Here is a 25,308-nt window from a genome sequence, read left to right on the forward strand (position 1 = left end):
ACTGCCACGTCTTGCCGGTCCAGCCAGGCATCCTGTATCTTCGGGGGCAGGTCGTTGTTGACAAAGTGATAGTAGAGTTAGTGCACTCAACTTCCTTGAAACTGAATCTCTCTTTGTGATATGGGCACAGGAGCGGTAGAAGAACACCGGGATGCTCCAGCACTTTTCTTGGATAATAATAACTCTTGGCACAATTACTTTCACTGCATTACCAAAAAGCCAAACTGAGTACCATAACAATAAGTACTACGACACTAGGGCTGGCTTCACAGAGATTCACTGTTGCACACTACAATTAGAACTGTGGTTGCACTTATCATTCACAAAAAAGACACACAAGGGCATTCATTATATCACATATAACTTTCCTGCATGCATAGGGTTAAACTAAAAGGAACAAAAACAATCCAAGAAATACAAATGTCCACTCTGGGTTCAAACAATTAGGGTGGCACAGTTTGGTTTGGTTACACTCTGTGTGTGAAAAACCCTTCAAAAAGCAAATTCCTCAAACCTGCAACACAGGCATGAATGGCACAATTTAAATCCAAGAGTTATGCCATTACAGAAAGAAAAGTCATGTAAATGCTCTTTTAAAATTGTACTGTCACTTTTTGTAGTACTTTAGCTGAAGCACATTTAGGCAAGTGACTACAATAATAATGTAGAATGTTCAGAAATGCATTTGTCTCTTCAAGATAAGCACTCTGCCAAAATACAAAGTCTGAAATACACCAGCTGTTCTACGAAAGCGCAGCGCTCAAAGAACAAACTCCCTGGAGAATACTAGTCACTTAGCTGCAGTCTTTTCCAGTGTGCTGGAGGAATGCCTGGAGTCATCTGGTACAGGAACGAAGAAAAGAATTGCCTCAAAAGTCCTGAGTACAAGGAGGACAGCAGAGGCTGGACTGCCAAGTAAGATGCTGAGATCAGGAAGCAAAACAAAGCCAAGCAGGGAGGCAGCCTTCACTCTGCTATTTTTAGCCAATCAGGAAAGCAGTTGAGATGAGTCACTACACCCAATTAGAAGCACATGTCTACACCTGCTCACATTAGCAAACAAGCATTGGTAAAACAAGCATTGATAAAACCAATTGTGTAACACAGCACATTATGTTTACTTAGAAACATGAAGGTTTAACCAAGAACAGAGATATGATTTAACCCTAATCCCTGGGGATGCTGACAGATAACGCAGGAGACACCTTGGGGATTCCTGACAGGCTGTCATTCCCACATGCTTGCAGATACAGTTGTACAAGTGCTGCCACAGGTCTCGGAGGAGGCCCAGGCAGTTGCAGATGGGAGAGACATAGCAAACATTACTATCTGTTCGGGACTAGACACAACTGACTCAATGGGCAGACGGGTTTTGTTGACAGTGACCCTGAGGCGCTTCGCCTGGTTGCAGATGTCTGCCATTTTGGGGGATGTCCCGGTTAAATGATGGACATGTTCTTTACTGGCACCCATGTCTATGGTGACAAGGCAGATGCCCGAGTGCTTCAAGGATTCTCATGCTATGGCCAGGTCTTTGGGCCTCGCAGCAGCCACTCGTCCACCCCAGTCTGCCTTCCACCCCTTTCGGGGCTACAGAAGGAGCCTCCAACTGTATCCATTTCTGATCAAACACAATGCTGCGCATGTTGCCCAGCCTCTGCATGGCCAAGGGCATGGGGTCCACCGACCTTGTGGATCAGGGAGCCAGCAGTCTGGCCAGTCCACCACCCCCCCTGTAGCAACCTCTAAACCTTCCTAGTTTGACTTCCCACCAAGGGCCAGTCAGAGGCAAGACTGTCTCCTCCACTGGCAATCCATCACATCAGTCAGGGTGATTTTGCAGCTAGTCCGAAGAGGTTACTCACTCCACTTTAAGAGTACCCCTCCATCCATGACACCATCATACGATGTGATGACTGAGAATCACCTGTACCTTGCCAGCGAGGAAGTTACAGCTCTCTTGGCCAAGGGAGCCACAGAGAGGGTTCCTGTGCCAGAATTAGGTTGTGATTGCTATTCTGGCTACTTTCTGATGCCCAAAAAGGAGAAGGGCCTGCCTCTGGCTGACGACTGGGTGTTGGAGGTGGGCTCGCCCCAGTCTGTCTTCTCTCACCTCCAGACTACGATGGACCTTCTGCATTTGCTGTGGTTCACTATAAACGCACCAAAGTCACACCTGACTCTTTGGCAGATGTTCCCTATCATCAGAGCTGTTCTAGACACAGTGCAGTTTCGGCTTATTCTCCCAAACGGCAAATCCAGGATAGTCAGTCTATGATACTGATGTTTAAGCCTCTATCCTACATTTTGGTGAGAATGACTCTGAGGCTGCTGGGCCTTATGGCCTCCTGCATCCTGCTGGTGACACATGCCAGATGGCATATGCGGGCTCTGCAGTGAGACCTGAAGGTCCATGGGTGCAGCATCAGGGAAATCTCTCCAACAAGGTCCAGATCTAAGAGAGAACTGCCCAAGATCTGCAGTGGTGGTTAAAGAACCGTGATTGGGTCAGATGCAGATCCCTCTCCTTTCCCCAACCAGATCTGACAGTAATGACAGATGCGTCGCTACGGGGATTGGGTGACCATCTGGGAAAGGTAGAGATCAAAGGCACCTGGTCTCTTTTGAAGTCCGGACCCCACATCAACCTTTTGGAGCTCGGTGTGATCCATTTAGCATTGAAGGCATTTCTTCCCTCTGTCAGGGGTAAGATGGTGCAGGCGTTCATGGACAACGCCAAAGCCATGTGCTACTGCAACAAGCAGGGCGAGGATGGGGTTGTGGGCCCTTTGTCAAAAGGCTCAGTGCCTCTGGAGGTAGCTGGAACAGCAGGGCATATCCCTGGTGGTTTAAATTTTGGTGTGCTCTCTGAATGCCAGAGTAGACAAACTCAGCCGAAAATGTCTACCAGATCATAGGATCTCCATCGGAGAAGGTGCAAGGTCTCTTTCAGCAGTGGGGAGAGCCTTTATTAAATCTGTCCACCTCCGTAGAGAACGCAGAATGTCAGCAGATAAGGTGTTACTGAATGAAAGTAACTTGTTATACAAGCTATTTGAAAAAGTTTATTATACTATTAACTCTCTGACCATTATAAGCACCATATACATAGTGTAAACTGTAAGAATTTCTTGAAATTCTTGAAGATACAGTGAAAAGGGTGGAAATTGTGCTTACTCCCTGAAAGATGGCCAAGTCCTCTTCTCTCATGTGCAGAAAAAAACCCTCAAAGATTTGGGCCCATATTTATACTTTTTTATCGCCGCATTTGCGCAGCTATTTAACGCAAAAGCAGCGCAAACTTACAAAATACAATTGTATTTTGTAAGTTTGCGCCACTTCTGCATCAAAAAGCAGTGCAAATGCGGCGCTAAAAAAGTATAAATATGGGCCTTGGTGTATTATGAGGAAGGCTGCACAAACCAAATGGTCTAATACAATTTCTAAACTTAGTCCTTCTTTCTATTTCCAAGCTCTCATTCCACCCTCTCTGATCAAAGGAAGCACCTCCCTGGCCAGTCTTTACTGATTTAATTCAGTCAACATGTCTGAGATATAAGGAGTCAGGTCTTAATTTGAGGAAGTGTTTGCTGGTGGGGGGCACTAGCACTTTTTTTTGGGTACCAGCACTTATTTGTCAGCATCAGATATTTTCTCAGTGGAAGAGCGGGGAATCACACAGATTGGAAAAATGAAGGAAGAAAAAGAAACCAAAACTGTCACAAAGAAAGAAAGTAGGAGCCTGCAAGTGTGAGATTAAGGGGCAGGGAGTGTCTGTTAGTTAGTGAAAGAGGCGCAAGGTGGGTTCAAGACCACCAGCCTTGGTATTCGTGCACCAAGAGCTTTTGAGGGGATTCTTGGCCCCAGAACTCTTAAGCACTGCAAGGAGTATTCTCAGATAATCTAAATATTTGAAAGGTCCCTCCGTGCCTTAAAAATCCAATGCCAGTGCTGAGAAAGAGAGAGGATTTTCACTCATTTTCTAAACTAGCCTCAGTTGTAAAAGTTCCGAAATGCTGAGTGTCAAACCAGCTCTAATATTTTTACATGGAAAACAGCCTCTTACATGATGTGCAGTAGGCTGTAGGATAGAGTGTGGTAGGTTAACCATATTACTTTAAATTGTTGCTGACACATTCCATATCTTTGATGACAGAGGTTCCAGCCTTGCTGTTTTCCACAACCTAGCAGAGATGTTCTTTGCATTTAACCATTCCACCCTCCTACAAACACTTGAGGAGAGAATGTTGATAAAGGGCACAGTTCTTGGTTCTGATCTTCCCTGGGTAACTGATGCCAACAAATAAAAATGTAAAACTCTTTATCTGCTCTTTCCTTCTTCAACAAGGTGTTCTGCTTCATCCCCTACTCAACACCTTGAGCTCTCTTAATAGAAACTCAAATATCTCTTTATAGAGCCATGCTGATGATACTCAATTCTACTAGAAAATCTCCTCCCTTGAGGAGATCATTTTTCATGGCAAGAATATAGTAATCATTGTCACTGATTTCATGCTGAACACACTTAACACCAAGCTCCTCCCGATGTCCCCACCGCATTGTGACATCCCAGCCCAGAGCTGGTTAACCTGACTGAAAATTCTTGACTGCAGTACTCGCAATATTGTTTGCACTAAATCTTACGACTTCACACTGAACAAAAAATCTTCAAGTCCAGGTAAAGTTTTTAGCGATAGGAACTTGCAATTCTGAGAGGAATACAATTATTACTAACTGATGTTCCAAAGGTACACCTCGCCCTGATAAACACAATGTTGCATGCCGTCACCCAGCAGGTTTCAGGCAACTAAAAACTATATTAAATTGAAATTGGTCATTTTCAGTGGTACCCACAACCTTAGGACCTCTGATGTATGTGTGCAAGCCATTCCATCAGTATTAAGGACAGTTTCCTCTTCTGAAACATTGTAAAGATTTAAAAGGCCTATTATTCCAGGTCCATTTCCACCCGTGATTCATTTACACTTTCAGTCCTACAAATTTTGGCTGCCATATAAGTCTACAGTTGCACTGTATACCATCTTACAGTGTTAAATACCATAAACTGTTTGTCTTGTTTCTAAATGCATATTAGTTGCTCATGCAATATTTCATCTGGTCCTGCATAAACACACTGTCACCCAATCGCAATTTTCATGCTATATAAAAATGCAAAGTAATAGATATATAACAACACAAGGGCTTTAGTTTAACATTTTCTAATGTACATTTCAATAGTTTTAAGAGACGCATGGGATTCACACAAACTCTGCATAAAGTTCTCCTGACAAAGCAACGTTATAGAGATTATGGATCTATGTAAACGAAAACAAATTAGCTGGGATCTATACAAATATCTTAATAGCGATCACTGTTAAATCAATTTGAAAAAAAAGATTTTATGGCAAGATCGGAGGCTTACATTAAACATTGCCACTACTCCAGCAGCCACTTTAAAGAATATTGAACACTGAAAACATTCTACAAGATAATAAAAGGCCAGAACCCTCAGCCATTTTCCTTCTTCTTTGCTGCTGCTCCATGAAGTTAAGTACCTGGTGCATAGTGTGAATGTTTATTTAACCCTTGATGTGTTTGGATATATGTGGTATAGAAAGAGTTAAACATGTTTGACTGGAACTAGAGATCGATAATTTCTCATTAAAGTGTGTCATGGATTAATACATTTGAAAATGATATTGTATTGTTTTTGTGTTTCCCTAGTTATTTATCGTGGAACAGCATATTATAACTTCATGCCACATAGTGTTTAATACTTAAGAACAGCTAATACGTATTTCATATAGAAATAGTCTTTACCGTTAGAATTTTATGTCAAGCACGGAGGCTCCTATTATGCTTCTCTAACTTGCTTTATTCTGAATAGCAGCAGTCAAGAACTACAACTCCCAACAGGCTTGAAACAGAAGAAGCCAATGGGAGAAAAAAACGTAATCAATAACACACCAATCACACTAGCCGGAGACATGTAATCACTAAGCTTGACTGCAACCAGCCCTCTTTCTTGCTGCTCGCAGTCAAGATAAGTGATGTCTTTGTTTCATTCCTCTTTAATTATGTTATTATAATGTGTTTTCACTTTGTTGTGCGTTTATAGTGTGGCGCTTTCTTGTCTACCCTCATTTCGGTTTAGTTTTCTAGGCACTCAGCGTTTCCGTGCCTTTTCATTTCAGGCTCATTTATTTCCCCACCTGCGCGCTGGGCTCGCGCATGTCTGAGGCAGCTTCTGCTGCCTCACAGAGATTCCAACGATTGCGCTGGGCACGAGCGGCTTCTGTTCTGTCAGCCCTGCCATTCGGAGTGTGTTTACGCTGTGGGCTAGCGTTTCTCACCTTTGTGCGCTCTGTTATCCTCACGTGTTTGACCAGCAGCTCCAGATTACCGGCTTTTCGTGTCTGTAGTTCCTGTAGACTGCTTAGACACTCGGCCACGCCTCTGGGGGCGTGTTTATAGGCTGGGCAATCCCTGCCTGGAAATTTAACCCTTTCAGCAGGGGTTTGGCTCTCTATATTTGACTAATTTGTTTTTTGTTGGTCTCCTGCAGTTTTCAACATGGAAAGGCAAGATTATTTTTCTAATTTCTCAGAGAACAAGGAAATTGGAGCCTTTATTAATGAGGCTGTGACCAAGGCTGTTTCAGCCACTATGAACAAGATGTCAAAAAATATTGAAAAAATATTGAAAACTCTGTACAAAATATGGTGTAAAAATATTTTATGGCCCAATCTGCGGGGGATAGCAGAAAAAGAAAACACAAGGATTTGTCTATTCAAAAAGATGGCGCTTTTCTGGTTAGTGAAGTTTCTTCACCCATGACTGAGGATGAAACTTGTCCCAGGCCTCCTTCCCAGGAGGGGAACTCTAATAGCAATTATGGGAAACGTAAATCTAAGACTAAAAATATTATGTCAGCGCCAAAACAGATTGTGATATCACACATATCAGATACAGATGATGATGTCGAAGACATTGATGATTTGGATGAAGATTCTGACTGCTGGGGTTCGTTGTCTCAAGCTTCCACCCCAAAAAAGCCTAAGTTGTAGGTTACTGATCCTTTTTCAGCAAAAGTAGTTTTGGATTCAGAGGGTAACCCCATGTTTGCTCCTTTGTTTCTCCACCATCCTAATTCCATGGAGTGGACCCCTGCGGCACATGTGGGTCAATATATTGCTTCCAGGTTGAAGATTCCCCTGGACAAACAAACAAGAGCCAGACTGAGATCAGAGTGTCCTAGACCTTCCCTTTTCTTCAGCATTACGACAACCCCAGTGATTGACCAACCCTTGTTGACCTTTTTCTCGAAATTCGGTAAAGATCCCCGTAAAAGGGTGGACAAAGCCTGGTCAATTTGCCAGGATAAACTCCTTGATTTAGTGGGACCTCAGGCCCGGATTCTTGGTTTGGCAGAGTCAGCAAAAATGGAGAATGCTGGTATTGACCCTTCCGAGCTTTCTCTGTGGACTCAAAGGGCTTTCTGTCTCTTGGGTAATGCCAACGCTGCCATTACCCATGAGAGGAGGAAAGGATTACTACTTAAATTGGATCCAAAACTTTCCAATCTGGCCTCTATGGATCCGGGGGTTAAAGCTGAGGGCCGTCTCTTCAGAGACTCTTTCATTAATGATTTGGGAAAGTTTGTTTCTACTTTTTCATCAATCGATAAAGCGCAACAGAACATTAAGAAGGTGTTCAATCAATGGGTTTTCGCCAGGGCCGGTACAGCCATGGGCCGCTTTACCGGCCAGTCCGTACATCCCCAGGGATCCAGAGGCTCCGCTTATTCCAACTACGGATACCAACCCTAAAGTTTAACCCCCAAAGAGGCAGGGGGTACAGAGGTCGTGGACAACGTGGTTTCAGATCTGCCAACAACACACAAGGTAAGCCCTATTTCTGGCCCTCCTCCAATTGGGGGTCGGCTTCGTTTTTTCATTCAAAAGTGGCAATCCCTCACTGCCGATCCTTGGGTTCTAAATACTGTCCAAGGCTTCCTCCACCTCTAAACTTCTCAACAGAGATGTCTCTTCTAATGTCAGAGGAAGTTCATTCTCTCCTCTCAAAGCAGGCCATTCAACTGTCGTCTCCGGATCCTTAGGGTCTCTCAGCTCGCTCTTTTTGGTGCAAAAGAAGAACAAAAAGTTCAGACCAGTCATAAATCTGAAAAACTTCAACCAATTTGTCATGTATCAGCATTTCAAAATGGAGACAATTCTTCATTTGAGGGACATTCTTCTTCCCTTAGATTTTATGGTGCGATTGATCTTCAGGATGCATACCTTTCAGTTCCCATTCACTCAGGTCATTGCAAATGTCTCCAATTTCAATGGCTTGGTCAGACTTACCAGTTTTCTTCCCTTCCGTTCGGCCTATCGTCAGCACCTTGGTGCTTCACGAAACTGTTGAAACCGGTGACAGTGCATCTCAGGTCTTTAGGCATCAGACTTCTGATTTATTTGGACGATATTCTGATCTTACATCAGAACCACGACACTCTTCAGTCCCATTTACAAGTAACTTGTTCCCTTCTTTCCCAGTTGGGTTTTCTAGTCAACAAAGAAAAGTTGAGCACTATTCCTTCTCAAAGGATAGAATTCCTAGGAATCAAAATAGATTATTTTTCTTCCACTCTCCATCTTCCTCAAAAGAAAGTACAGTCCATCAAGTCGGAGATCTTACGGACTCTTCGCAAATTCCAAATTTTGCTGAGATCTCTGGCCAGGATTGTGGGCCTTTTAGCCTCTTCAATTCAGGCTATATTTCCCGGTCTACTGCATTATCGTGCACTCCAACGACTAAAGATTCGTCATCTCAGGAAAGGTCTTTCCTATTTGGAAATAATCTCCCTAGATCAAGAGTCCCGCCTAGAACTCCAGTGGTGGATAGACCATTTAGATGCCTGGAATGGCAGAGCTATCTTTCCATCAGCCCCAGATCTTGCGTTAGAGTACGATGCAAATCTGACGGGTTGGGGCGCCCTGTGTGGTCCAGTCTCGACTGGCGGTACTTGGTCGTTAAGGGTGTCCAAATTGCACATCAATTATTTAGAGATGCTTGTGGGCTCCTTTTCAATCAAGAGCCTGGCAAAAGACAAGGTGCGGTGTACCATCCTCCTCCAGATGGACAATGTTTCGGCTGTTCGTTACATAAACCATCTGGGAGGAACCAGATCAAAACCATTAGCTGACCTAGCAAAAAGTCTCTGGGAATATTGTCTGCGCAACGAGATATCTCTCTCAGCGGAATATCTTCCGGGATTTCTCAATCAAACGGCAGATTGGCACTCTCGTTTCCTCAGGGATTACAGCGACTGGAAACTTCATCCCTCGGTTTTTCAGTCCATCCTTCACAAATGGGGCCCCTTCGGAATAGACCTCTTTGCCTCTCGCCTCAACGCCCAGTTACCTCTCTTTTTCAGTTGTCGTCCGGATCCTTCGACATTGGCCTCCAATGCCTTTCTTCAGGATTGGTCACAGATGATCAATTACGCTTTTCCTCCATTTATAATGATCGCCAGGGTTCTGGCTCAAGTCAGGCGGCAGAAGGCAACGGTGGTCCTGGTGGTGCCATTTTGGCAGTCTCAAATCTGGTTTCCCCCTCTTTTAGAATTGGCAATCGACTTTCCCATCCTTCTTTCTCTGTTTCCTTCCCTTCTGCTGGATCCCTTAGGGAATCCTCATCCCTTAATACTCAACAAAACTCTTACCCTCTCGGGCTGGAAGGTTTCAGGCCTTCCTCATCTAGCATCCCAATTTCGGAGGAAGCTGTTGACTTCATCAATAAGGCCTGGGCTCCGGCACCAGGAAAGCATACTCTTCCGCTTGGTCTCTTTGGTCAAGCTGGTGTTTGGGAAGGGACCTCGATCCAATTTCAGCAGATGTAAATTATGTAGTTAATTTTTTAGCAGCGCAAGCTGATACAGGTAAGTCCTATAGGACGATTAATTTGTATAGGTCAGCTATTTCTATGCACCACACCAATGTCAAAGGAAAACCTGTGGGAGAGCACCATCTAATTTGCCGTCTGTTAAAGGGAGTACAATTTTCCATTCTTCCTTTGCCGAAATATTCAAGGGTGTGGGATGTTAATGTAGTTTTTTTTTTTTTTTTGTCCTGGCAGGATAATTCTGAGCTGTCTTTCAAGATGCTTTCAGCAAAACGTACCATGTTACTTTGCTTAGTTTCCATTAAGCGTTTATTGGATGTTAGAGCACTGGTTGTTACTTCTCGACAGTTTGCCCCCACGGGGGTCTTGTTCTCTGTTAACAAACGTACCAAGACTAACTCACGTACAGTTTTTTATCCGTATTTTCCAGGTCAACCTAAATTGTGTGTGGGACAATGTCTCAAATGTTATGAAGAACGTATGGCTGCTCTCAGAACGTCCTCGTCCCCTCAACTACTCATTTCTTTCCAGAAACCCCATAATCAGGTCTCTTCAACGACTCTGGCCAGATGGATTCGTTGGGTGGTGTCCTTAGCGGGTATCTCAGTTTTTGGAGCTCATTCAGCTAGAGGGGCCATGGCTTTCAAGGCTTTTTGGGTTGGATCCAGGTTACAGGACATTCTGAGATCAGCTGATTGGTCCAATGATCATGTTTTTAGGACATTTTATTGTAAGCCAGTTCATACTGCTACGTCAATGGTGATTAATATGCTTTAAAACAGCATAATAGGATCCTCCATGCTTGACGTAAAATGTAGATTTTCCTAATATGTTACGACGGAAACTCTTAATTTTATTAAAGACACGGAGGTGAGTATTATCCCACCTCAACAAGGTAATATTGCTGATTTTGTCTTGTTTTTCCCTCCCTTGCAGCAACTTCCACTCCAGCTCAATCTTCCACCTAATCGGAGGATGGTTCTGTCGGATACATAGCTCTACGCTGGAATACCGGATTCTTCCCGCAGCAGTTTCTCTGCTTCCGGCCGGATGTCTTCTTCACTACATTTCTGCCTGGACCTGATTCAAGACATTTGTTCATTGACTTTAGCAGTTGCGATAATTTTAACTATTCTTCCGTTATTTTCTCATACTCATTAGCCTTCTCGCATCAAGAAAGAGGGCTGGTCGCAGTCAAGCTTAGTGATTACATGTCTCCGGCTATTGTGATTGGTGTGTTATTGATTACGTTTTTTTCTCCCATTGGCTTCTTCTGTTTCAAGCCTGTTGGGAGTTGTAGTTCTTGACTGCTGCTATTCAGATTAAAGCAAGTTAGAGAAGCATAATACTCGCCTCCGTGTCTTTAATAAAATTAAGACTTTCCGTCATAAAATACTAGGAAAATCTACATTGTAACAGCGTTTTTGGTCGGAGTGCTGCTCGAGCTCCATTGTCCTTGGTAACAAGGATTGGGTGCAGAAGGTGCTTGCGCTGTTGAACGTGTCACTCAGCTCCGGTATCAATGGGAGCACAGGTTGCAGTTGGCAGAAACGTGCTGTTTGATATGTGCTGTTCATTTTATGATTACAGTGGGTGTATGTGACAGGTGCAGGCACTATTTTCATTTTAGACCGGGGGCGCAATTTGTTCAGCAGAAGTACATTTTCGTGAGTAAGCTTGTCAGAAGATGTGTGTGAGGTTCAGAGTAATGGAGGTTAATCTGGCAGTAAAATAGAAGTAGGGCTATTCGCCCTGCATGCTTGTGCTGTTACAATGCATATCAGCCATTTTACAAGATTGAGAAGCATTATTCATTCGGCAAGAGTGACACTGTTAACGTAAATGCAGTTTTGACAATTATAGCTGACTCTGGCTCTGCATAGTATTAGCACTTGACAGCTTTTTGGGTGGGGAGGTGTAGAGTTAGAGCTGCATTTAGTTAAATATCTAGAAGAAAGAGTCATGTCTGAGATAAGGGTACAGAAAGACCAAGGGTAGGTGGCAGATGATAGACTCTTCAAGGTAATTGAGAAAATGATCTCAGAGGCTAGCAGTAGGATGGAGAGGAGATTGGATTCCATGTTGCAGGTCAGAGGTATTGGTTCTGAGAAGAACAAATTTTGGTCAGCAGGAGAGGGTTGTTCTCATACAGAGAAAAAAGGTAAGGTGTTCTGAAAAAGGAAAAATATAGAGGTGCATGTCCATCAACGTAAAAGATGGAGGTCTGCGGAGGCAGAACAATGTACCTGTGAACACACAGGCCGAGATAGTTTAGAGGACACAAGTGGGTGTAAAAAGGGCCCAATAAAATAAAAAATAGACCACCTAAGATTACGATCAGAGTGTCCTACACCTTCTTTATGAAATAATCTGATGGCTGCTCCGGAGTTGGATGCTAAGATTTTGGCTTTGTAAGGAAAAGGAGGTAAAAATCCAAGCAAGGGTCTAGTAAAGGGATAATGAATGTACCAAGATAGATCACTGGATGCAGTATGTCCACTTACAACTTTTTTTGATATTACAGAAGAGGCACATGTAAACAAGGAAAATTTGGATGTTGACGAGCAGAGACAATGGGTACAACATGGGGGTTGCCTTTTGGTTAACACCACACAGCAATGTCAGTAGAATGAAGAAAGGGTATCTTACTTAAAATTGACCCGAAGTTAGTGGACTTGGCAAGCACTGAGGCCGGTCAAAGGGCAAATGGTCTTTTCGGTAATGCATCAATTAAAGAAATGCCTACATTTGTGGAGGCTTATAGTTCCATACAAAAATCACAGAGAGATAAAAAGGTATTCAGTGATCTTGGTTTTGGTTGGGTCAGGCGTTCAAGGGGTATGTACTCCAGGCGAAGTCAGGGAATCACAAGGAGCTCTAGGGGATTCGGCCCCTAGTTGCAGAACCAAGGATCAGTACAATCAGGTGGATTCTACCCTCAAAGACAGAGATATAGAGGAAGATGATCACATTGCACCCAGGGAACAGGTAAGGTTAGACACTTTTGTTATCCGATTAAAATTTGGAGGCAGATTTGCTCAGTTTTATCGAAGTTGGATATGGATAACAGCAGATCCTTAGGTGCTGCAAACAGTGCAAGGTTATCACATAGATTTAATTGCAGAGCCAATTCAGGTTCAGGTTCTAGAAATGTAACATTTCAGCACAGATTTGACAGATTTGGTAGAGAAAGAGGTATAGGAATTGTTGGCAAAAAGACCAATAGGGGAAGCGCATCAGGAATTGATGGGATTTGTAAACAGTCTTTTTCTAGTGGAGAAAAATGACAAAAGGATGCGTCTTGTGATAAATTTGAGGAGTCTTAACAATTGGGTCGTTTACCATCATTTCAAGATAGAAGGGATGCATATGTTAAGGGACATTCTTCAAACAGGAGACTGGTTGACTCGATTAGACTTGAAGGATGCGTATCTCACAATCCCAATATGGGAACCGCATTAGAGGTTTCTGCAATTTAGGTGGGGCAGGAAGATATGGAGGTCTCAGGTTTAGTTTCCAATACTTTTGGAGTTGTCAGTAGATTTTACAATGATGTTGCCAATGTTTGAAGGAATACTGGAAGGACCAGAAGGAAAAAGAGGCAATGTGGTGAGGACAAGTCATTTGAAGCTAGTGGTTGGAAAATTTCAGGACAGTTTGGGAGGTGCCAGACCTTTCAGCAGAAGCTTCAGATCTCATCAGGGAGTCCTGGGCTCCAGGAACAAGGACAATTTATAGATTGGCTTGGAAGAAGTGGGTTTGCTGGTGTTTGGACAGAGATTTTGATTCTGTTTCAGTGGATGTAGTAGAGGTTGTAAATTATTTGTTGGAGATGTTTGCAAAAGGATTAGCTTATAGGACCATTAATGTTGATTGATCTGATACTGCAACAGGACATGTTCAGGTGAATGGACTGTGGGACAAGATGTTTTAATAAACAGACTTATGAGAAGTATTGGAATAGCAGCGCCACGTTGTTTAGCTATAATTCTGTGTGGGAGGTACCTATTGTTTTAAAGTATATTGAGAGCTTGGGACAAAATGGTGTTCGAACTCTAAGGAATTTGTCTATGAAGGTGGCAGTTTTGTTGTGTCTGGTCTCATTTCGAAGGATAACTGACGTTAATGTTCTTGATGTAACAAGGAGGATTTTTACTCTGGAAGGGCTATGTTTTTATTTAACCAAAACTAATTCTAAAACTATATTTTATCCATGTTTCCATGACAGTGAAAGTTTGTGTGTGGTATGATGTGTAGATAGGAGTATGAAAGCAGAACTTTGAATGTAATACCTACAGGGATGTCACAGTTAATAATTTCATTTAAGAAATATTTTAAAGCATTTTCTTCTCCCACTCGTTCCCGATGGGTCAAGGAGGTGATGTTAAGAGCAGGTTTGGATGTCAGTGTTTTTGGGGCACATTCGGTAAGAAGTGCGGCTGCTAAGAAAGCTTCTTTCATAGGTGGTGCACTCAGGACATTTTGCAGAGTGCTGATTGGTCGAATTATTACACTTTCAGAAGATTTTATTTTAAACCAGTAGACAGTGAAGCACATAGTTAAATTGAAAAGGTTTAAAATGGCATAATGTTAGCCTCTGGTCTTACCATAAAATGTAGATTTTCCACAGAAGGGTGGGGAGAAAATCTGGATTTTGTTAAAGACGCAAAGGCTAATATTATCCCTCCCTTTACTCTCTTGCTTGTTTAACATATTTTTGCTTGGGTCTAGTGCATGGTCAACTGAACTAATGGAAGATTATGCTGTTCTGGAGGTGGATATTTTGGAGTATAGGAGAAGAGGAGGGTTTGAAGCTATTTCAAGCAGAGACTGTTTTATGAGTTGTTTTATGACAAGTTCCAATATCAAAGGAAGAAGAAAGATGGCTGGGGGTTCTGGCCGTTTATCATATTGTGGAATGTTTTTGGTGTTCTATGTTCTTTAAAGTGGCAGCTTGCTTGAGTATTGGCAAAAAAGGAGCTGATGCATAATATTAGCTTCCATGTCTTTAATAAAATCAAGATTTTCTGCCCACCTGGCTGTGGAAAATCCACATTTTCCTGCTATTTGGACAATGTCGCTCTTGAGATGGATGATTTGGGCTGACTTATCAAGGAAAAGGATTTCTTCAAAAGAGGAAAACAATTAATACAGGGCTGCTAAAATGTAATAGTCAGTATAGAGTCTGGTCCTTCTGACCTGTATTAGGTGCCTACATTTGCAAAGTAATTTTCTGGTGTCCCTGTGTATAATGCTGAGATGGCTTAGTTATGGCAGGTTTTGATTTATGTTTTCTGTGTTGAGTGGCTTGTGTTAGTAGAGGCACCATTTTGGCTACCCTACATTTACTCATGGGTCTTCATCCTGGGTCAGTAGAAATCCGTATGCTCTGCAGTCAGAAAGTTTGTTTATTAAATAAAAAAGGGTGGTGGGACTAAGCCCCCAAAATGAATTCTCTCTAACATATTAAGGTTAGGCTGACTCTATCAACCGTGGTATTAGACAGCAGCTAACAAAGGCTTTTTCTGAAACAAAATGTGTGACATACTTAGATGAAAACACAGGGAGGTGTTTAATTTCAATTAAAAATAAAATAGTTTCTTAAAGTGCTTTAAGGGATAGCTCCAATATATGAGACCTAAACAAGTAAATACTGTGTAGCCAGGGCAATAACTCAACTATTTATTGCCATTGTATCTAAGTTCTGCCGTCAAATGAATAACTTAGCAATTTGAAGCAAATGTCTGAAAGATGTGTGCAACCTGACAGTTTGCTTTGCTGTCTACCATGATTGGGGTAGTTAAGAGCCCCTGGTGCCACTTTAGCCCCGTCTTAGCTTCATTTTTTTGACACTAAGGTGGCCTTTTCCCAGCACTATGTTTAATCCTTTGCATCACATTTTGTATGTGCCATGCATAATGTATGCAAAGGGGGCATTTCAGCGCAAGTAGGACCGCAAAAATGGTGCATTGAAATCTACAAGATTTCATTGTGCCATTTTGGCATCATTTTTAACGCCTGCTGAAAGCATGCATTAAAAAAAGGATGCACCCATTGGAATCAATGGGCCTCCTTGCACTTTGCTCCACTAGTGTCAAAAATGTTGACGCTATGGTTCCTAATACCGCCATGGAGTGTTGTATCATAAATACACAAGAAAAGGGGCATCACATTAGATGCAGCGCCACTTTTCTTAAATTTCGCCCATAGTTTGTATGTAATGGCCCCAATTATGAGTTACACAGTACAGGAATGCCAAAATTATGCAGTCCAAATCACTAATTCGAGAAGTAATTGTACTTCTAGGAGATTTTCCCATGGCGTATGGAATAACATGGACCCAGATTTACAGTAGGTGGTAAACTGGATGCAATATCTCAGGGTGCAGTGTAGGCTGTAGGTATGCAGTGGTGGGAGATTTCCATGCTCCCCTGTGTCATAGGTTAGGGTTTGTACTTGCTGGATTTTTTTGCTATGATTATCGTCTCGGGGTTCCCTGTAAAATATTTGTCCCCTAGGAAAAGTCTAGTATATAAAGCTTAAGGATGTATTGTGTGTATCTATGGGGAAATACATGGGCTTTGGGAGACATTCCACATCCTCTGCCCTCCCCACCCGGTTACTAAGCTGGTGAAACAAGACCCTTTCTCTTCAAATCAAATGTGTTGAGGTCATATTTCATACTTTTGATTTGGCCTATCTAATACCTTATGTTTTTGTTATTTGTTTGACAGCACGTTTCAACTGCTGCTGGGCAATGTTTTGGGACCACTCTTGGGATTTTCTGAGACTCTTCCTTTATTGCAGTGAGGTTCATAGATTTTTCTTTTCTTAATAGTATGTGGGAAATACATGAAGAGAGACATGTGTGAATAATAATCCTGGGCATCTGCTTTCGATAACAGACTTGTCAAAGATTAGTATATCCTCCTGCTCTTAGTACTATAATGAAGAATGTGCCAAACTGGAAATGCTTTGATTACTTTTAGTGCTTTTGGTTGCACCAAGTAATACTCTTCTACTTACTTTCCTTGATTTCCTCTATACCTCCCATCTATGTCTTCAATGGTTGCTGTGATTTCTAAGTATTACAGTCATGATTTCCAGGTGACAGGTCGGATACTTATTTCCCGACTAAAGACATGTTCTAAAATTATTGTGCTAAATCCATTGGTGGTGTAGGGCCCCCCATCACACTGTTAGGATTGTGAAAAGGAAGAGTAGTACTCTGTGTAATGAAGGTTACCATCAAGCAATCAAAGAATTTATTCAGTAATGGTGGTTATGACAATTACATGTCCATGTGGCCACAAATCATAATTATAAACCATGCTATGTAAACTGAATATGTCTCTACCCCTCTGATTTCACATGTTGATGTTCGAAAAGATGTGATATATAAGATTTACACAATGTTCCATATTCCCTTTTTTTCTCCCCGCAGGCAAAATTCTGGTTCACTGTGCTATTGGAGTCAGTCGGTCGGCCACACTGGTGTTAGCCTACCTCATGATCCACCAACATATGGCCCTTGTTGAAGCCATCAAAACTGTAAAAGAGCATCGGGGCATTGTTCCCAACAGGGGATTCCTACGGCAGCTGGTTGCCCTGGACAATTCTTTGAGAATCAAGCGGAAAATTTAGCTTTCAGAAAGTAGTGCTTGTGCTTGTGCAATGCTTCACCAAAAATTCTATTTCACAGACAGCCTGGGCATGGCATCCGGTATCAGGGATCCATCAATGAGTTCAGTGGAGTCTCCCACAACAAAACATTCGGCTCTTGGATCCGTGTAGAATCAGCCACTGACTTCAAATCCTCTAAGTGACACAACCAACCCGCATTTTCAGCAGATCACCGTGGATGACTGGTGACAGGCTCAGCTCTGCCTAGAAAATCACTGCCCTGTCCAGCATCAAAATAATTTATCCTGCTTGATCCAATTTCTCACTGGAAAATTTGATTTTACCTCATTGCCAATAATTGCTTTTCCTTGCTTACAAAAGCAGCTTTTTTGTATTAATCTGATTTTTACTTTCAATTCCTGCACCCAAGAGACACTGGTTATATGTATGGTTTAGATCCCAGTCTTTTCATTATCCCTTTCCGTATTGATTCTTGATAAATCATCCACAGGTGGTTAGTTGGGCGATACCCTACAAGTTTCATTCTCCATGCCTTACTAGGATTAAATGCTCCTTGTTTTGCAAAGACATTGTGCCTTTGAGTTCTTCTCCTCTACACCCCTTTTGCTAAGGGAAGGCGTTTGCTTGACAATGGACACAGAATTGATCTTTCTATGCTGTCTCCTTTATAAAATTTGCTTGTAGCAGCTACTGAAATCAAGCTGGTATCACTGTGCACAACCGCAAAGCAATGGAAATAAACTGCAAAAACCTAAATATGCAAACATTAAGAAAAAATGCTTGTTTTAAACATTATGGGGGTTATTCCAACTTTGGAGGAAGTGGTAATCCGTCCCAAAAGTGACGGTAAAGTGACGGATATACCACCAGCCGTATTACGAGTCCATTATATCCTATGGAACTCGTAATACGGCTGGTGGAAAATCCGTCACATTTGGGACGGATTACCACCTCCTCCAAAGTTGGAATAACCCCCATATCTGGTACATGTCTGTTTGTTTGGTAAAATTCAGTTTAAAATGACCTGATCTCTGACATTGTGGTCTGAATACCAGAAGTATGTACATGTGTAAGAAAAAAAAATTCATGCTAAATTATCTGTAAATTTGTTCACCCTTGAATCAGGATCTCAACTGCACAGAGTCAATTGATACTACTTTTTAAATCACCTTGACGAAATGTAGAATTAGAACAGGTTTAATTACAAGTGTGCTGAGATGCAAGTAACACAGCCCACACATCTTGTTACGAATTTGGCATTAAACTATTAAAAATCTTTAAAAAAATATTCTCTCCATCAGGGAATGTGAGGCAAGTAGCCGGTTAACTTGGGAAACCACAATGTCTCTTTTTAGGGTAGAGCACGCAACCGCTCTGGCCCGTTGTAATCTCTCTGTGGGCTTTTAACCACTCCCACTCTTACTATTCATTCTTTGTTGAGCTTGTTTTAAATTAAATGCTTCATTTTTATTGGTGCATTTTGGGAAATGTCCATTCTTTGTGTGCTGAGTTCCATCCCAGGCGATTTCACTAAGTAAACATTTTTGGTGGTCATCACACTACATCACACTTCCTCCTATTACAGTGTGTCATGGCCCTTCCTCCAGTTTCGGTTTGCCTTTCATATCAGCCGCAATCCTTTCTAGACATTCCTACAGGGAGCCAATAATTATCACGCTCATGGCGGCTGTGGCGCTTTGAATTGACTTGCTTGTGTCAACTGATTGAATTTTCATTTTCAATTTATGTGGCAAGAAAAGTCCCCTTAGGAATATACAACGCTAATAGTTCCAACTCGAGCAAACGCGAGACCCATTGCATTGCAAATGCTTGTTTACTTCTGGAAGTAATTGGTGTAAGCACCAAGCTAGTTTCAATCTCAAACTTTATTCCATACAACATACCTTAAAAGTACACTCAAAATCAGTCTCAATAAAACAAAATCACTACCAACAACAAATTAAATCACAATAAAACTGTTAAGATCAATAATTTCCTACATTAAATAACCTTTGGATACTTAGAATATTCACAAAACATCTGCATCAATCAGTATTTTTCAATTTATATTGCTCCCACATACAAATTTTAACCATAAAATTCAGGCACTTAAATATTTCACATTAATGTTTATCTAAAAACGTTGCTCGCTTGTACCATATACTAGGAAGGAAATGACTCGCTGAGTTCACAATAAGTTCTGCTGCATCAGTTTCAAATAAGCGCATCGCCACCTGATATTTCGTAACCCCTAGGGATAAGCAGATAGGCCGAAGCCAACAACATCATGTTTCCCGATACCCAGGACCTGCCATAAAAATGTGATCCACTGACTCTGGGGCCAGTTCACATACAGGGCATAGTAATGAAGCCTGAACCCATACCCGGAGCTGCTAAATGTATTAAAAGGCAGGCATCTAGTTATTTTGGAAGGATGACCATCATTTTACTTTGACATTTAAGAAATAGGCCACTGATAGCTGAAGTTGTTATTAAAGCATTAAACTGACAGCTGCCAATACAATCAAACTTATTTGTCCATGGTGTTAACAAATGTAGTGGGCTAATGGCTTTAATAGGTTCACACCAACAGGGGATTCCATGTTGGACTGATAATACTAAAATTACCAGTATGTTTTTGCATTGGTGCCTCAAAAGGGTATTTACACAGATATGTGAATTAACGATGGATGCGTGTAAAGAACACCAGTTTGACCGACATGACCTTCCTGTGCTGTCTGGGTGAAGAAATGTTTACAAAGATGATTCTGAAAGGGTGAGGGCACGATTAAATTTTTCACTTTGTCTGCCACAAAGGCAGTTTTTTTCCCCTGAGACTGCTGACCCGCAGCAAAAGTTCTCTTCCACTATCTCTCGATTTCCTGTAGTCAGGCCCCAAAAGCAGCGCACCATTTCCAGCCCACCATGCCCTCGGGAATATCGCTTCTGGTGGGTGCACCACTGAGTGTACTCCAGGGGTGGCTCCTACATTAGGGCGGCGGACCGTCGCCTCCCCACCAGAAGCTGCAAAACCTTGATAAGAAAACGATAATAAACTGTGTGAATTATTGTTTTCTTGTAAAGGGGCGGGGCCACGGGGTGACGAGCAATGTGTGCACTCCCCCTCAGTGCGCATGTATGTTTGGCTCACAGTCTCGGGCCAGCCAAATACACATGCACAGTAGGCTCTCTCCAGCCCGGCAACAAAGTTGCCGGGCTGGAGAGACTATGCACAGGCTCCCAGTCTGCCTGGGAGTGCCAAGGCTGGGTGCACACAGCCATTCTGAAAGCTGCTCTGAGCAGTGTCAGGATTGGCCACAGGCTGGCAGCCTGTGCCTGCAGTGGAGAAGCAGATGGAGCGGTGCGGCGACAGCGATCGAGGTGTTTATTATTTTATTATTAATTTAATTTTTATTTCCCCTTTCTGCCCGCGCCACCCAGCCCCTTCCGCGCACCGCAAGCCGCGTCTGGTGCACTCCCTTTCCTAACACTATAAATGCTCCTTGGGAATGAAAGAGTCAGCAGACTAGGCATCTGTCTTTTTTGTTAGCCGCACTATTACAGCCCACCTCTAATTTAAATCCTGATTCTTCCTTTCTTCCTGAATGATATCAACATGATGTACTTTCTTTAGGCAAGATTTCCATTTGAGTTGCATCATGTTCTGGGAATGTTGCGTAGGTTTGGATGAATGCAGGGAGTGACTAGGGGTGAAGTGTTTTATTTGTAGCTAAGGGCATTATTCACTTGCTATGCTTCTCAGGTGAAACAGAATGTATTTATTTCATGTTCTCCTTTTGTCCTGCTCACTTCATCCTTCCTGTCAATAGAACACTGTTCAGTGGCAGTTAGGCAGCAAGGATCTGAGCGGTGCTGTTGTGGGTCCCTGTGTTTATTACTTGGAGAATAAAGAAGCCTGATTTATAACTCCTGTTTGGGTATGGTGCCGCCGTTGCTCTCACACAGCATTTGGCAATGACAATGATTAGCGTATAAAGGGCCCACCGGCTCGAGGGTGCTCGCACGCCTGGTCCTTAGTAAGTCAACTTACAAGGGGACGCGTATAGGCCGATGAACCTTGTGGATCGCATGGAATATCATAGTTATGTAGTGACCTACGGCATCAATGATCAATATAACCAATTAATAACGTTAAAAGTGACACAACTATAACCATTAAGTCATGAATAACCACAACTTCATAAAACGTTTTAACTATTTTTATTTCCCTATTAGTTACAATACTAAGTCATCAAGTTAGCTTTAACTTTATTGGTCCCCAATGAATTAGTTCATTAATCACCAACAATACTAAAACTAATCAGCAACTGAGGAAACACATAATAGAATACTTTGACGTAAGCCAATCAAGATGAATACGATTAAATTAATAGCAGAGTTCAGAAAGTAGTTTGTCGGTCACTTGTCACTGTCAAACTTCAGCCCTTAGAAAGCCTACCTAACCCAGATTAGCATCAGCATGTTGGGCTTCATGCAAAACAATTTAGGAAACATGAATTTGGAAAAAGATCTTGCTACAAGAAAAACTATAAAACAGCACAGTTGGTACCCAGAAGAAAAGGCACAAGTTAATCAGTCAGATTGTCATAGCTAACTATCCACGGAATGAATCAGCAACTAAGTCAGTCTTCGTCTTTAGGTCATTAATAGATCAGCATTGCATCAGGCTCTCAGAGTATGAGCCCAATGACAGAATCTCGAACCGTGTCTCCTGACGTCATCAGCCTCTCACTCCTATTCTCCTGCATCTGAAGTTTTAGCCCCTAGTCATGACCTTTTATTAGGGTCTTCCAGTCCATCCCCCTAATTTCCAATTGGTCAGTTAGTCAGCAGATATGACTCTAACTTATAATATTAATTTTCCCAATCTATAAATTTTAATATTAGTCCTTTCACAGCACACGGATTGGTTCATTATACGATGTTCTCGTCATCCAGCTCTTCAGGTATTAAAAATGTTGCATGTTCCTCTTCAGTCAGTGCTCTCATTGTTCAAGTCCTGGGAAAGTACATTTAGCCTACTCTACACATAATTGTATCAAATTGTCTTCATCATCTCCTGTCTATTGGTACATTTCAGAAAATTCTAGTTAAGCAACTTTATCATCGGGTGACTCAAGGACAGGTCACGCATCAGCTTCTCTGCAGTATGTTAGTATTTCAGCTCCAAGCGTGTGAGGCCTAGAAAGGACTAGGCCTTAATCACGGGTAATATAACTTCTTCAAATTAATACAAACATAGGTTTTACATCTCAACATGACATATTACTACATTATTGTTTCACATTCTCATTATTTCACACATTTTTTACTAATTTAGCATAACTTCGTATAAATGGCTCCCACTCCCCGTGGTCGCAATTTCAAATGTGCACTTTATTTTCTCTACAATAAATTTCTCTATGAACTTTTCATTAGTCAAAACACATAAACATTCATTAATAATTTCTAGATAGCATTTTTGCATCAACAAGGGTGAGTTGAAGAGCTGTGACACTTCGCTGTGTTACTAATAATTGATGCGCCAAGGGTCAGCTGTTTTTTCTGCTGGAATCCTGCTGTACGCTAGAGTTAGAAGCACACCACTACAAGTACACTGAATTTTGGGAGTTAAAAAATTAGGCATTTGTATACTTGCACACAGATGTGCGCTATATCGCGTGCCTTAAGTACGCGTGACGGCCTCTCACTTAGATGCACACTATATTGACTGTTGTCAGGATACCAGGGAAATGCAAGAAGGCACGCTCTATATCATTTAAACGTGCAGCTGCCATTAAGCGGACATTTTAGTTTGAGCTTTGTAACAGCCCGATCTCCGAGGTTGATTCTTTCAGGTATTTCTGCCTGCAATATCGGTGACAGGTATACCAGAAATAATGTTGTGGGCTTATGTAATAGCCCAAAGACAAAAAGTGACCACTCCTAGACATTTCTGCCTGAACCAGCAGTGACACCGTAAACAATATTGTGGGACAGTTAAAAGGTGTCATTATACAGTACACTTATGTCCATTGTGTGGCCAACTAAATTACTAGACTTGCAGCATTTGACATTATTTTACTTGATGTTTTGTCAGCTTTTCAGCCTGTTATTTATTTATTTTTTTAATTTCTTTAATGAATGCTTTTGTTTGATTTTTGTGCTTGCATCAGTGTGCCGTCTGGGCACAAAAACACAATTGCTGCAAATAACGCCTTTCCTACAAAGTCTTGGGAAGCCCCCTATATCCTGGAAACAATAGTTTCACACATTTGAAAACTACTTGGTTGTAGTTGATGCAACTCAATTTAACTCCAAAAGAAAAGTCGCACTTTTGTTTGGTCACACTGGCCATGAAGGGTAACAAATTTGTGACACTCCGCCTGAAGGGCATTCTCCAGCGGGTCGGTATGGGACATGGAACGAATACTCAGAGGCTGTGGCAAAGCTCCTGAAGAAGTTTTCTGAGGAACAAAGACCTATATTTACACTTTTTTTAGCGCCGTATTTGCGTCATTTTTTTATGCAAAAGCGGCGCAAACTTACAAAATACAATTGTATTTTGTAAGTTTGCGCCACTTTTTGCATTAAAAAGTGGCGAAATTGCGTCGCTAAAAAAGTATAATTATGGGCCCAAGGATTTAACTTGAATGTTTTTACTTCTTCAAATGGAAACAGAGCATTGAAGCACTGTAGAGGCATATATTTCGGCCCTGAGGTTACTAGCTTCAATGTGCAATTTTAGATTCACCCTTACCACATATATCAGGGATCAATTTGTGTATAGTTGTGCCTCAAAAAAGATCCAGGAGAGACTATTAGGCTGCAGAGACCACACCCTTGCAGAAGTAATTGATACAGAAAAGGGAATAGTGAGCGCTATCATTTCAACAAAAGTAATGTCAAATGAGACACCCACTTAGGGAGTTTTGGCTCTGGAGGTGAATGCGGAACAAGCAATTGATGTTGAAAACAAAGGGGCAAGATTTATGCACAAGAAGAGAACAAACACATGCTACAAATGTGGTTCAAGCTCACATATGGGCAACATTTCCAATTGCTCGGCCATCAATAAACGATGCAATAAATGTGGGAAAATTGGGTACTTAAGCTGTTTGCAGAGGTTCAAGAGTTCACGTCAGAATTAGTAGTATTGACTTGGACACAGAACAATGCCCCACGGAACATTCAAAAGTTATTCTCATTGTCTCTTCACAGCACAAAACATCTGGAAGGGCCAAAGGTAATTGGTGCAAGGCACTCATTGATCAAGTGGCCATAGATATGATGACATATTCAGGGACAGCCATCATCATTATCTCAGATACCCTATTTGCGGAAAGTGGGGCAAAACTTTCTTAACAAAAACTGACATTCACCCAAAAGGTTTTGGGGAACAGGATATTGATATGCTTGGTTATGTTATTGAAACACTTAGGGGGTCATTATGACCCCGGCGATTGGTGTAAATGTGGCGGTAGTACTGCCAACCGGCTGGCAGTATATACTGCCACATTATGACATTGGCGGGTTGGCTGAAGCCAACCCGCCAATATACCACACTGACCGCCATGGAGGTAGCAGCCGCTGGGCCGGAGATAACAATCTCCTGCCTGACGGCTGCTACTGTACCGCTGGCGGCATTTTGACCCTGCCTACCGCCATCGTGGTAGGCCCTCCCAGTAACAGGGAATTCCTTTCACCCCCCCAACACTCCTCAGACAACCCCCACCCCCCTCCATCCATGCTTCCCCC

General features: G+C 42.1%; 1 protein-coding gene and 1 long non-coding RNA gene across 3 annotated transcripts in view; one reads left to right on the plus strand and one right to left on the minus strand.

Moving 5' to 3' along the window:
• DUSP26 (dual specificity phosphatase 26) overlaps positions 1-18,119 on the plus strand; it is an 86,433-nt gene extending 68,314 nt beyond the window's left edge. For both annotated transcript variants that reach the window (XM_069213809.1, XM_069213810.1), the window contains exon 4: positions 17,351-18,119. In XM_069213809.1, the coding sequence (XP_069069910.1) occupies positions 17,351-17,550 (200 nt within the window). In that variant the 3' untranslated portion in view covers positions 17,551-18,119. The remainder of the gene's footprint in view (positions 1-17,350) is intronic.
• LOC138265783 (uncharacterized) overlaps positions 1-25,308 on the minus strand; it is a 112,305-nt gene that overhangs the window by 14,103 nt on the left and 72,894 nt on the right. The window lies entirely within an intron of this gene.

The sequence above is a fragment of the Pleurodeles waltl genome, chromosome 11 (assembly GCF_031143425.1).
Source record: "Pleurodeles waltl isolate 20211129_DDA chromosome 11, aPleWal1.hap1.20221129, whole genome shotgun sequence".
Lineage (NCBI taxonomy): Eukaryota > Metazoa > Chordata > Amphibia > Caudata > Salamandridae > Pleurodeles > Pleurodeles waltl.